General features: G+C 39.3%; 1 protein-coding gene across 1 annotated transcript in view; it reads left to right on the top strand.

Annotated features, from left to right (window-relative positions):
• The window catches only part of DNAH11 (dynein axonemal heavy chain 11), a 315873-nt gene that overhangs the window by 132015 nt on the left and 168735 nt on the right, over positions 1–15123 (top strand). Inside the window, 5 exon segments of the mRNA XM_065883652.1 lie at positions 98–243; positions 3123–3239; positions 8528–8666; positions 13587–13679; positions 14906–15100. Of these exon segments, the coding sequence (XP_065739724.1) occupies positions 98–243; positions 3123–3239; positions 8528–8666; positions 13587–13679; positions 14906–15100 (690 nt within the window).

Raw genomic sequence — 15123 nt, 5'->3', positions numbered from 1 at the left:
TACATCCTAACAATATTATTCCTGACCTGGAATGAGTCAAACTAATAGCTAAAAACCCTTTTCTGTTACATTCTTAATGCCTCACTCCATCATTAAGTCCATAGGAAATATCTATAAGGGATTGGTGCAGACAGGAGCTTGGGGCTGCTTTGATGAGTTCAATCGAATTTCTGTGGAAGTTCTCTCCGTGGTGGCAGTACAAGTGAAGATGATACACGATGCCATCAGAAACAGGAAGAAGAGGTGAGCGGCGTATAGCTTCTTCCTGTTCTTACAAGTAGAAAGAGAACCTTAGAGCAATGCAGGAGACCTCATCTTCACAGTCTCCAGCTGCCTCTTCCTGTCCCAGGAGATGGATAAAATGAGAGAGACTGGTTAATTGTGAAGAATTATTTTGAATAACCTCCTGCGTTTTAGCCGTGTTTTTTAAGTGTTCATTACAACAAAGGTGTATCACATACTTTAATCAGTGGAAGAATAAGCACCCTCTACAACACGAAATCCAGTTATCAATTCTCAGTCCTGATCTTACTTGACCTTCAGCAGCATTTGACACAGTCACTCCCTCCCTTCTGCGTGACATGCTTTCTTCACATCGGTTCCAGGACTCTACATCCTCCCAGTTTTCTCCCACCCTCAGGGCTGCTCCTTTGCTGATTGCTTCTCATCTATAAAATGGGGAGAAGTACAGTACCCACCTTATGGATTACAGCGGGAATTAAATGCAGAACACTTGGGCAAGTGCCTGACACATAGCACCATGTCGGTGTTAGCTATTATTTTTTATTATTATTTCCTGACCTATTAATGTTGGATGTCACAGGCCTCAATCTTCAGGTGTCTTCTTTTCTCTATGTCTACTTGTTCCCTTGGTCATTTCATTTAGTCACGTGGCTTTCAATACCATATTGATGGTGCTGGCTACCAGCTGCCCAGACCTCCTTTCTGTGATATCTAGACTTACATATACAACGTCAGCAATTGTCTTGGGGCATCTGAAAACTCCATTTGATGTCTCATTGGCCTCTCATGTTTAATATAGCCAAAGTCGAAATCCTGGTCTTTCCACTAACACTTGCTTTGTTAGTTATCCTGTCCCAGTAGAATACACCCCCACATTCTTCCAGTTATTCAGGCCAAAACTTTTCCAGATGGAGCTAGAACCTAATCGCTTCCCAACTTGGTGCCGCACTCTGAAAGACAAAACATGGTGCTTAGGGTTTGATGGCTTCATTTGAGAAATCAGTATTACAATACCCAGTTGTGGTTTCCTTTGTAACATTTTTGTATACAGTGAAATCTCATGTATCTGGCCTACCCGTTGACTCCCATTTCTTAGGGTATTTTGCTCAGTTAGCTGTCTTATCCATAAGAACATGTCAGTCTCCCATCAGGGGAAGATCATCCAGCCCTTTCAAACTGTGAACCTATTACAGAAGTTTGCAGTTATTGTAGATACATCTGGATATTTCAACCTTCTAGAAAAATTCTCAGTCCTTCCGCCACATGGCTCTGGGAAACCAGTTTCCTGTGACCAGATGTCTGCTGCCTTAACTACCCCTGATCTAATGTCATGTTACAGAAGTTAGATTCTTCGCCTTTGATCCCCAGATATACTTGATTTAGCTTTTAGTGAAAATCTTCTTATTTGATGTAACCCAGGTGCCTTTGAGGCCATCCTTTCTTATGGAGATTGAGATAACTGATCAATGCAAGGATTTCTGAAAATTTCCAACCATGCTTCTCAACAGTCTCCATGTCTGCACGTATGTGAGTTGTACCTGTTCATCATCATGCTAGCCCATGTGCAAACTGCTAGGCTCCTTCACGAGTTCATGAGTTTTATTACATTCTCTTTCCCCTCAAGGATTTAAGAGATGGGACGGTGCCTCACCCACAAAGCTTTCCAGCATCTTGCTGGCTCTGCCCCCTTGAGGTCCATGCCTCTGGCTTATGGCTGTCCCTGCTCTGTTTAGTGGAAGAGTGCTCAGCTACCCTGCTGCCCTAGCCACCTGCCAGGCCTGTTTGCCTTCCCCAGCCTGATACTCTGAGAATGAAGATTTCTCCATTCTTACCTTGACTAAACACAATCCACCTTCTCTTCATTGTCAAGCATCTAAGAAACTCTTAGTCCTAAAAACTGTGGCTGTCTCTTTTCCCTCCCTAGTCCGTGTTGGAGGCCCAGCTCCTTAACCGCTTTAGCCCTCCCCTTTCTCAACAGGAGAACGCCTTCTGTTTGTCTCATTTCCCTCCATTTGGAAGTTTCCTTCCACATGTCCTTCAGTTTGGCTCCTACTGCCCTTTACCGTTCCATTGCCCTGGCCATCAACAGGCTAATGGCCCTTTCAAAGCTTTCTGAAAATCCTTCACTGCTTCTCCAAAACCTTCAAGTCATGACGATAGCCATAGTCATAGCTAACATCTGTTGCGTATTTACCAGGCCCTAGGCACTGTACCCTTAGCCATTTATGTACATGATCTCTTTTAATTCTCATGTAATCCAATAAGGTAGGTAATATCATTATCCTCCATGCTTTTTCTTTTTTATTGGATGAGGGAATGGAGTATGCATAAAGTGATATAGCTGGTCTCTGAATGCTCCCAGTCTGGCCCCAGAGCTAGCTGTCACAAGCACCATGCTAATCTCCCTCTCAGTGGTGGTCAGCAGATATTTGTTGACTAAATGGGAGGGAAGGAGAGATGGAGGGTGAGCAAATGGACACTATAACAACAGAACAAGGAGTCCCTTTCTCCTCTTAGCATGGACATTCTGCATCTGTACCGTATCACATTCGAGAAACTGCAGCCCATGTTGAAGGCAAAAATGGCATCACCTTTCATTAACTGTTAAAGTAGTCGAGTCCTCATTTTTATATTCTAGCGTACTGCAGCCATGCTAAAACACAAAGGAATACTTGCCATACTTGTAATTCCTTTGGGGGAAGGGAATGTATTTTTAATAAACACTCTTCAAAATATGTATGCTTATGAATTTTAAAGAAAATGACACAGCATAAACAGCTTCCTAATAATAATTTGCATTTTGCATTGGTTTGCATTTGTCAATGTGCATTCATATTCAGTGAACACATTTAATTCCATCAACATTCTTCTTCTGATAGATTTGTATTTCTTGGGGAAGCTATCACACTGAAGCCATCAGTTGGAATATTTATTACTATGAACCCAGGATATGCTGGTCGAACCGAATTACCGGAAAATCTCAAAGCTCTTTTCAGGCAAGTGTTATGCTTTGTGGGTTAGCATCTGGAGCACTCGTGTCACCTAACGTTGCTGGTTTGCACTGTTAAATGATTTGTTTCTACTTGGGAATTTCTGTGGAGAACCCTTTATTATATCTTTGGGATCCCTTTATAGAGAGAACTTTCACCATGATAAATTAATTCTTTTGAAATATGAAACCAGGACTGAAAATCATTCCTTAAAAGTTACATAGTACATTTGAACATTTAATACTAGCTCTCTTGTCATGATATTTTTATTATAAATATAATCTTCACAAACTACAGAATATTTGGAAAATACGGAAGCGAATAAAGAAAAAGTTACCACTTTACCACTCAGAAATAATGATTGTTGTATTTTTATCTAGTCTCTTATAATTCCTGTTTTATGAGGTTAAGATATTAGGTTAGATTTTCATTAATTCTCATTTAATGTGTTGACATAAGTAGTTTGTCATATTATTGAAAATTCTTTGGAAATACCATTTTTTGTAGCTCCAAAATGGTCTCTCCCAGGGCTCATCCATAATTTTCTTAACCATCCCCTGTTGTCTGACATGGAGGGCTTGTGTTTTTCTTGTCAGTTTTTTATGATCATAAAGTAGCCGGCCGTACACATCCCTTCACATGAAGAGTCATCCTTATTTCAGGTTATTACCGAGAATAGATTCCTACATGTAGAATTACTTGGTGACTGATTAAAATCTTGATCGGTGATCTGCTTTCCAAATGTACTCTGACAGTTTATATGCTTATTAGCAGTCTGTCAGAGAACTTGTGCTGTTGTATACAAACCTGTTCTGATTTAAATCAACTTTGTTCACGTGTAATTTCATGTGATAAAATGCACCCCCTTAAGTATCCAGTTGGTGAAAGCACTACCACAGTCAAGATATGGAATGTTTCTGACACCCCCAGACATTCTCTTGTGCCTCTTTGAAGTTAAGCCCTCACGTCACTGATGTCCTTTCTGTGACTCGAGGTTAAATTTGCCTTTTCTAGAGTTCCTGTAAACGAAACCCTACCGTATGTACCTGTTTGTGTTGTCTGCTTCCCTTGAACATTGTGGTTTGGGGATTCATCTGAGTTGTCCCGCATATCACTAGTTCCTTCCTTTTTATTGCTGATGAGCACTCTATTGGAGAGACATACTACAATTTATTTATCCATTCACTAGTTGATGGACATTGTTTCCAGTTTGGGACTGTTGTGAATAAAGCTGCTATGAACATTCACGTACAGTCTTTGTGTGAATATATGTTTTCTTTGGGGTAGATATCTGTGAATGGAATTGCTAAGTCACATGGCAGGTGTACTTTATTAGAAGGTGCCAATACGGTTTCCAAGATGGCTGTACCCTTTTACACCCTTACCACCAATGTATGAAAATTTCTGCTGCTCTGCATTCTTGTCAAAACTTGGTATCGTCAGTCTTTTTAGTTTTAGCGAATCTGATAGATAGGTAGTGGTATGTCATTGTGGGTTTAGCTTGCATTTCCACGATGGTAAGTAATGTTGAAAATCTTTACGTTTAACTTACTGACCATTCCCGTACCCTCTTTTGTGAAGTGCTGTATTCTGCATACAGTTTCTTTTTTTTTTTTTTTGCCATACGTGGGCCTCTCACTGTTGTGGCCTCTCCCGTTGCGGAGCACAGGCTCCGGACGCGCAGGCTCAGCAGCCATGGCTCACGGGCCCAGCCGCTCCGCGGCATGTGGGATCTTCCCGGACCGGGGCACGAACCCGTGTCCCCTGCATCGGCCCGCGGACTCTCAACCACTGCACCACCAGGGAAGCCCTCCGCATACAGTTTCTTTGTTAAATACCCATATTGCAAATATTTTTCTCTCAATTTGTGGCTTGCCTTTTCGTTTTCTTAATGGTGCCCATCAAAGATAAAAGTTTTAAATTCAATAAAATATTATTTATCAGTTTGTTTCATGGTTTTTAAAAATATCCTGTTTAAGAACGCTTGACTCGCCCCAGGTTGCAAAAATTTTCAACTATGTTTCTTTTAGAAGTTTTTTTTTTTTTAATAGGTTTTGTATGGATTCCCCCCCTTCTTTTTGTTAATGTGGTAAACTGTACTCATTGATTATTCAAATGCTAAACAGTTCTTCAACGTTGTATCCCTGGGATATGCTCCACTTGGTCAGGAGATATTATTGTATATGTATTGTTGGATTCAATATGGTACTATTTTGTTGAGGATTTAAAAATTGCTGTCATGAGGGACATTGCTCTGTAGTGTGCTTTCTTGTCATATCTTCATCTGGCTTTGGCATCAGGGTAATGCTGACCCCATGAATGACTTGACATACGTTCCCTTCTCTATTTTCTTCAGAGTTTGTGTAGGATTGGTATTATTTACCCCCTAAATATTTGATAGAATTAATCAGTGAAGCCATTCACCCATTTGGGCTTAGATTTTTCTTTGTGGGAATCTTTTTAGTGATCAGTTAAATTAATAGATACAGAGATTTTCCAGATTTTTTTCTTCAATTAGTTGTGATGATTTGCATCATTTAAGGAATTTCTCTATGTTATCTAAATTGTTGAATTTATCGGCATTAATTTGTTCATAATATTCTCTTATTATCTCTGGTGATGTCCTGAGATCCATGTCTGGTAAGGGTAATTTGTGTCTTCTCTCCCTTTGTTTCCTTGATGAGCTAGAGGCTTATCAGTTTTACTATTTAAGAGTTCTTTCGTGTTTACAATATGTGTCCTTTGTTCACGGTCTACCTTCGAAATAATATGCTACTTCACATATAACGTAAGAACCTCTGTAGTTTTTAGTGTGATGTCTTTAAATTCTTTTAAGCTTAAAATTTGCTTGTCTGTCCATCTAAGATGTTTAAGTATTCTTCATTTGTATTCTCTTTTAATTTTTATATTATGACTTTTCAAATGTACTTCATCTGTTAAGGGCTTATTTTGATAAGTAGCATGAAATGAGTATTTAAACGGAATTCTTTTCTGTTATTGTCAATTATTCTAGCAACTTTTAGTGAACAGCTTCCTTTCCTCATAAAATAGCTTTCTCTCTAGCATAGCAATTTTATAATGTCCATTTTCCTTGAAAAAAACATTCTAGAGAATAACTGTCCTAGAAATAAATGTAATGATTGTAGAATATTTTCATTTGAAAATTGTACATCTCTGCAGTACTTTTACATTTGTATACGGTTCATCTTGCATCAATACATGTTTTCATTTGGGTCTTAAAATTGGGAATTATTTTGTGAAGTTTTCATAAATTTGGTTTAAGTAAGTGCAGACTCATTTGTGTATGGGGGTCAGGACTGGTGTCAGCAAAGTCTGAAGGACAACTGGGTGATGCAAGTAGTGCTCCTGAGCGGAAGCAGCATGCCTGAGCCTTGAGAGTATCATGACCCCCACCACGTGGCCTCAGCTGTGTGCTTGGACTGCTCAGAACCTTAGTCTACACCTCAGTGCAGTACAGATAAGAAGAGTAGCCACATCAAAGAGTTGAGAGAACTGAGTGAGAGTGCCTGAAAAGCTTTTAGCATCCCTTATGGTGTGAAGAATACTCATTGAATATCAGTTGTCAGTGTTAGTGGAAGTACCAGTGAAGTAAATATGCTAGCCTCTTCCCTCCCCTATTTACATAAAAAACTGTGGGAAAAAACATGAGGCTACTTTAGGTAGAAGCAGTGAATAACATAGATCCAGAGACTCAGGAATGTTTAGGATGAAAAATTAGATAGGCTTGCAGTAGACTGTAATAATATTTACAAAAAGCAGATGGGTAAATATTACTGGAAAAGTCTTAAATGACAGGCTTATTTACTCTGGCTCCTTCTTTGCACTGGACTTCAGTTGAGTGGAATTTTTTCAAAGGTTGCTTTTTTTTTTTTTTTTTTTTTTTTTTTGCGGTACGCGGGCCTCTCACTGTTTGTGGCCTCTAGCGTTGCGGAGCACAGGCTCCGGACGCGCAGGCCCAGCGGCCATGGCTCACGGGCCCAGCCACTCCGCGGCATGTGGGATCTTCCCGGACCGGGGCACGAACCCGTGTCCCCTGCATCGGCCCGCGGACTCTCAACTGCGCCACCAGGGAAGCCCTCAAATGTTGCTTTTAATGGTAATTGTCCGCGAGAACTTTTTGGAAGTCTTCCTCCAAAAGGAAGGGAATTTGAAAGTTATGTTTCGATAAATTTTCAGCTTAGAAGTCTAACCAAGCTGGCCACAGGCAGTGTTGGAGATGGCTGGTATGAGCTTGAAAGCGCTGATGGTTAACTTTTTGTTGCTGTTGTTGTTTAATTTTTTAAATTTATTTATTTATTTATGGCTGTGTTGGGTCTTCATTGCTGCACGTGGGCTTTCTCTAGTTGCGACGAGTGGGAGCTACTCTTCACTGTGGTATGTGGGCTTCTCATCGCAGTGGCTTCTCTCGTTGTGGAGCATGGACTCTAGGCGTGCAGGCTTCAGTAGTTGTGGCACTCAGGCTCTGTAGCTCTGGCAATGGGCTTAGTTGCTCCGCAGCATGTGGGATCTTCCCGGACCAGGGCTCGAACCCGTGTCCCCTGCATTGGCAGGCGGATTCTTAACCACTGCGCCACCAGGGAAGCCCAGGAGCTGATGGTTAACTTTTCATGAATTTTGTGAGGTGGCTGTAAAGCACAGGTACTAATAAAAAAACAAATTATATAAACTTTTGATTAACATCTATTAAAGACAAAGGTGACAAGCATTCAAACTCATGATTTCCTAATTAGTTTATCAATACTTGCGCTCTTAGGGTACTTGTGTCTCTTGTGTCTGTATGGTGGTGTACAGCCTCACATCTCGTGCCAGCTGCAAGTTTAGTGATACCGTGTTGATAGATTGGAATCAGCCACGGTGGAGGTATTGATTCCATGGAAGTCAGCAAACATTATTTTTTGGAGAGCCAGTTGTTAACTGTTCACCAGCACAGCACTGGCCACAAATAAAGGCTGGCCTCTAAGCACAAAACATCACTCATCTTTGTGCAGTGACAACTTAAAGTGGAAGTTTACCGATTGTACCCACAGATTTCCCTACAGCTCCTACACCCGTGCTTAGGCCATTTGCATATTTTCCACCTTTTTCTATGTGTCTAGTAACTCCTGGGCATTTTTTAGTTGAAGTGAAGGGTCTTGTTAGCTATGATTGACAGAGGTAATTGTGACCTGCTTGGGAATGGTTAGAATGTTGGTACACATTAATCACTGGGTTTCAGCCATTTGTACTTATTACCTTATCGCATTTTAAAACAAAATTTCATATTTACTTTGTAGACCCTGTGCCATGGTGGCCCCTGACATAGAGCTAATCTGTGAAATCCTGTTAGTTGCTGAAGGTTTTGTGGACGCACGCTCACTAGCCCGCAAGTTTATTACATTGTACACGCTCTGCAAGGAGCTCCTGTCCAAGCAGGTGAGGGGTATTATGTTACTTTTTCTGGGTTTTTACACCCCATTAGAACAGCTTCTGAAGTATGGACACTGGGTAATTTATCACTCAAATTACAGTTAGACATTTAGGAGTAGTTTTATATTTTCCCCAAAATTTTGAAAATCTGAATTTTACAATTCTTCTTTTTTTTTGAAATTAAAATAAGACTAATAAGAACCTGTATTAAAAAATAAATAAAATTCAAAAACAAAGAACAAAAAAAATCATATACTCCTTGTGCTAAAAAGGATATGGCTTTAGTCCCTAAGTGCCTCAATTTCCTCATCTTCAACTTGGAGCCAGTAACGGAGAGCACATATAAAGGTTGTTTAAAAAAAACTTGAGACAGTTTAAGTTGAAGGCTTTATTTGTACTTAATGCACCTTTTATCAGTGGGCTATGTGATTTTCTTTAAATGTTATCAGTGCTGTAATTAGATATGAATTTTATGATGCCTCCCTTTCCTGGTGGGAATATTATTTTCCAGGGAAAGATGGCGGGAGTGTTCATAAGAGCCAGGGAAAGCTGATTTTCTGAAAAACCCTTGAGAAATGCTAAATGAAAGATTTTCTCGTTTTGTTGGTAATTCTTTATTTGAAGGTAGACTTGGCTTTTTTGTTTGTGTTTATTTTTGCTCTACAATTCCTTTGTTTCTGAAATGGGCCAAATTAATAAATGCATTACTCTCCAGTTACTATCTTCTTGTTGTTTCGTTGAAGCTGCTGGTGGGCCGCAAAAATGCCATCTATATCAGCATCACTGTTTTTAAATTTAGCTTTTTGGTCACCTTTGACTTCATTCTTTTGGTGACCTCTTGTTAATTCCTGGTGACATTATTTTGCAGTTGTTCCAGGATGAAGGATGAAAGTATTAAAATATCACAGCTAGAACCACTCAGTTACCTGTACTGCCAGATGTACTCATTTTAAATTACCCTTTGTTGGGGTGAAATTTGGAATCTGAGAGGCAAATTCATATTGTCATTTTAACAACTGTGAATTTATATTCTGGGGTAAAACATATCGAATTTGATAATGTGGAAAAATGCTTGTGACAATGTTATATGCAAAAAACAGTACAGCGAACTGTCGATGTGATCTACAATTTGCGTGTGTTTTATTCAGTACATTTTATATTACACTGTGTGTTTTATATACATATGAAGTGACTGGAAAATACATTGTGATTTTTAACATTTGTTTCTGGGTACTAAGATTGTGAGTATTTAAAGTTTTTTACCTATTCTTGTTTGTGATACCATTTTATTTTTTTTCAATGAGCCCCTTTTAATTTTATAATGGGAAAACGTCAGAAGAAAAAAGTGTTACCGGACCCAGGATACGTGGAGTTGCAACCATACCCCATTCCCAGTACTAATACTTAAACACATTTAGTAAGCATTTACTATATTCAAGTAATGTAGTTATTGCTGACAACGATGAATGGGGTAAACACAGCACAAATGAAGCAGACACTTAGATTTCTGACTTCAAAGAACCTATGTAGGAGATTTAGTTTACATGCAATAAAAATTAGAAGGAAATGGAGGATGAAAAAATTATCATAGTTTGAAGGAGGAAAGGAACCAACATTTACTGAACACGCACCATGTGTTAGCTTTTTATCTTGACAAAATACTATGAATTTGGTCTTATTTGTTCCATTTTACAGGTGAGGAAACTGAGTAAATAACCTATCCAAAGTTCCCAACTAATAAGTGGTAGGAGCAAGATTTAAATCCAGTCCTTTCTAACCCTTTCTAGGACATCTGTAACCACTTACAGTAGGGAGAGGGTGCGAGGGGTAGAGTAGTTGAGGAAAGGGCTCTCCAACTCAACAGAAGTAAGTGTCAGAGATGAGATGAGGGGAAAGAAATTTGTCCCAGACAGAAAAGCTGAGTTAGGAACACAGTCCAGTGATAGTTTTCTAAGCTGTAGGAATGGATTTGAGAAGAATCAGTGGACATTTTTGACCAAAGGAATAACCTTATGAAAATGGTGAAGATTATGTTAGCAGTTGTTTGTGCTGTTTAAATGTTTAGGAGTGTCATCAAGTCGTCTTTTTGTTTTTTTTTTTAATTGAAGTATAGTTGATTAACAATGCTGTGTTAGTTTCTGGTGTACAGAAAAGTGATTGTTATATACACACACATACATATATAATCTTTTTCTTTTCTTTTTTTTTTTTTTTTTTTGCGGTACGCAGGCCTCTCACTGTTGTGGCCTCTCCCGTTGCGGAGCGCAGGCTCAGCGGCCATGGCTCACGGGCCCAGCCGCTCCGCGGCACGTGGGATCTTCCCGGACCAGGGCGCGAACCCGTGTCCCCTGCACTGGCAGGCGGACTCTCAACCACTGTACCACCAGGGAAGCCCCATATATAATCTTTTTCATCTTCTTTTCCCTTATTGGTTATTACAAGATATTGAATATAGTTCCCTGTGCTATACAGTAGGACCTTGTTGTTTATCTGTTTAATATATGGTAGTTTGTATTTGCTAATCCCAAACTCCAAATTTATCCCTCTCCACCTCCTTTTCCCCTTTGGTAACCATAAGTTTGTTTTCTATGTCTGTAAGTCTGTTTCTGTTTTGTAAATAAGTTTATTTGTGTCATATTTTAGATTGCACATATAAGTGATATCCTGTGATATTTGTCTTTCTCTTTCTGACTTCACTTAGAGTGATAATCTCTAGGTCCATTCATGGTGCTGCAAATGACATTATGCCATTCTTTTTTATGGCTGAGTAGTATTGCATTGTATATATGTACCACATCTTCTTTATCCATTTGTCTGTTGATGGACACTTAGGTTGCTTCCGTGACTTGGCTACTGTAAATAGTGCTGCAATGAACATTGGGGTGTATGTGTCTTTTTGTACATCCTCTCCTTTAATAGTGTTACTGCGATGACTTAGGCCCTCCCCAATCTCCCTGGCCTCCTCTTTCCCCTCTCTTTCCCTCCTCTCAAGCCCTAGTCTTCTTTGTATATCAGTGGCTTTCAAATGATTTTTAACATGACCCACAGTAAAAAATACCTTTCTGTTGAGAGTCAGTATACACATACATGCATATACACATACATGCATACACACACACACCCAAGCACCACTGAAACAAAAATCTTCACCAAACACTTCTTACCCTTATTTGCAGTGCACCCTGGTATTTTTCATTCCATTCTGTTCTATTTTAGTACCAACAAAAATGATGGTTAAGACCCACTAAATTGATTTTATTATCTATTAATGTACTGAAAAGCATATACATTTACACGTGTTGCTTCACTACTTACAAAGCATTAACTCATTTTACTTCAGCAACCTTGTGAAGTGGGTGGATACTTTAATCTACCTTTTTAGAGATGATGGTAGTAAGGCTTGGAGAGGTTAAGTGACTTTCCCACACGCACAGGTGGGAGATATTGAGAGAAGGGTTGTTACTATGTGGATTGTGGACAGAAGACAAAGGAGAGAAGATGGGGTACATACAGTCAGTCAGCTAATAGAGTGTATCTTTCCTGAGCCTCCTGCCCTGTGCTGTGTGCTGTGTGCTGTGTGCTGTGTGCTGTGCGCTATGCTAGGACCTAGAAGGCAAAAAATCAGCATGGGGTCTATGCTTCAGGAGCTCGGAGCCTGTGAAGGAATCTCGTGTAGGGGTAATGTGGAAGTCTCGAAGAGGTATTGGTTTAATCACTGAACTTTTTTTTTTTAATTTTTATTGGGGTATAGTTGATTTATAATGTTGTGTTAGTTTCAAGTGTACAGCAAAGTGAACCTGTCATACATATACACATATCTTTTCTTTTTTGGATTCTTTCCCATATAGGCCATTACAGAGTACTGGGTAGAGTTCCTTGTGCTATACAGTAGGTCCTTATTAGTTATCTATTTTATATACAGTAGTGTGTATATATCAATCCCAATCTCCCAATTTATCCCTCCCCCGCTTACCCCCTGGTAACCATAAGTTTGTTTTCTACATCTGTGACTCTGTTTATGTTTTGTAGATAAGTTCATTTGTACCCCTTTTTGTAGATTCCACTTCTTAATCACTCAGATGCTCCAGCCTGGATGTTGGCACTTAATACAGTCAAAACTGGATTATTAAAGTTCAGTGATTATTTCTACATCTGTAACTCTATTTCTGTTTTGTAGATAAGCTCATTTGTACCCTTTTTAGATTCCACACATAAGCAATATCATCATTACCAGGGGGTAAGGGGTGTGGGGGAGGGATCAACTGGGAGATTGGGATTGACATATACACACTACTATATATAAAATAGATGACTAATAAGGACCTACTGTATAGCGCAGGCAACTTTATTCAATACTCTGTAATGATCTGTATGGGAAAAGAATCTAAAAAAGACTGTATGTATGTATATGTATAACTGATTCACTTTGCTGTACACCTGAAACTAACACAACATTGTAAATCAACTATACTCCAATAAAAATTAAAAATGAAATTTAAAAAAAGAGTAATGAGGGAAGTTAGAGATGCAGGGCTGGGAATGGGTGGAATAGCAGGGCTGCCGGTAGAAAACGAGGAGTGTGCTTGTGGTTGGAAGTGAAAACACTGGAATAATTGAACCCCTGAGTTAGCAGCTTACTGAGAGAACAGAGGGAGGAAGGCGGATGGAGCCTTGGGCAAATACTGCAACTAAACGCTATGGAAAGAAGAGATTTGCTGACAGAGGTGGAGAATCAGGCAAAAGAAGCAGGACGCTAAAGGGACACGGTTTTTGCAATTTCAAGGAGGGGAAGAGAATATTGTTTTACATCATTAAGACACATATTTATCTGAACTCTTTTTTTTAGCTTTTGGCTTTTACTTCTGGAATGAGAATCTGATTCCCTCATAAAATCTTTGAAAAAATGTATCTGTGTTTTGATTTTAGGATCATTATGATTGGGGACTTCGTGCTATTAAATCTGTCTTGGTTGTAGCTGGCTCCCTGAAACGAGGAGATAAAAATAGACCTGAAGATCAGGTACTGCAATGCTAATATGATTTTGTCAAGTGAAGAGCTTAATGGCTTTGTACAAATAAAAGTATATATATCTGGATGGTGGGTCATACATAGCATGACTTTTTAAAAAGCATCACATCTATTTTTAATACAGGATATTTTGAGGACTGGCATTTCTTATGTTATAAAAGACCACAAGTATTCTTGAGTAAAAGGATATGAATATATGAAAGAAAATGTGATTTTGTAAGTGCTTCTGGAATATCAGCCACGAAAAATATTTTGGCGATCATAAATAATTCAGTAATCAATGTTTGATTTTCTGTGAGGAACATTTAGAAAATCTGATTGAGTTGGGATATTAATCCTGAAAAAGTCCATGAAGACATAATCTAATGGAAGAAAGTATGTCCATTTCATGGGTTGTGAGATGAGTTTAAAGAAAGCAACAGGGGGGATGCTCACCTAACACCAATGATATATTTAGTTGGTTATTTAGAGCTACTAGGGGAATGTTCCACTATCCTTCGTGGGGAAAAACAATAACACCCACATCGTGCATTTTTCTCTGTTAAACAAGTAGTGAGAGTAATGGATATACAGCCTGTGTGAAGATGCAGTAAGTATGGCTTGAGATTTTGAAAAAGGTCTATTCCTGTGAGTTTCTTTACATGTTAAGGGATATTTATCATGTGATTTTCTACTTCTCTTTTCCAACCTTTCTCCCTCTTCCTCTGAGTCACATTTCATGATTGGGTCAAGATTTCATACATTTACCTCTTTCTGTAAAAGTCATTCTGATGTTCAAGTTACTGCTTTTAAAATCTAAAGGCCTCTTTGGTTTTCAGCCAAAATAGAAGAAAAACCGAAACTAAAAATGGGTTGAGTTTATCATTCTGAGATTCTTAGAGTAGTTGGGACAAAACGGTCTCATGGCCTTGGTTAATTTACATCCTGGAGTTTGAAGATTACAGAGAGAAGTACCTCAGACCCTTTCTTAAGATCAAAACATTATCCAGGGAGGAACGGGGCCTCTTTGTTGGTTTTAGTCTGAGATTATCCATGGTATCAGCAGAGCTTTCTGCTGTTCTGATATATGACCTTGTAAGCAGTTACCCTCCCTGTAGATAGAATGCCATTCTAATAGAGAACAGTGTCTATCTCATGGTTACATCTTTAGCTGTTTAGGTGTTTGTTAGACCTTGTATTGGCTTTTTTAATGAAACGTTTTCTCTTTCCCTTTCTAGGTACTCATGAGAGCATTAAGGGACTTCAATATGCCTAAACTAGTGACTGATGACATCCCTGTGTTTTTGGGCCTGGTTGGTGACCTGTTTCCAGCCCTGGATGTGCCCCGGAGGAGAGTGCCCCACTTTGAACAGATGGTCAGGCAGTCCACCGTGGAGCTCCGCCTGCAGCCCGAGGAAAGCTTCATCCTCAAAGTAAAAGGATCATTTCCTTGTCA

The sequence above is a fragment of the Phocoena phocoena genome, chromosome 9 (assembly GCF_963924675.1).
Source record: "Phocoena phocoena chromosome 9, mPhoPho1.1, whole genome shotgun sequence".
Lineage (NCBI taxonomy): Eukaryota > Metazoa > Chordata > Mammalia > Artiodactyla > Phocoenidae > Phocoena > Phocoena phocoena.
Note: the sequence above shows the minus strand (reverse complement) of the source record. Positions and strands in the feature narration are given on the sequence as shown.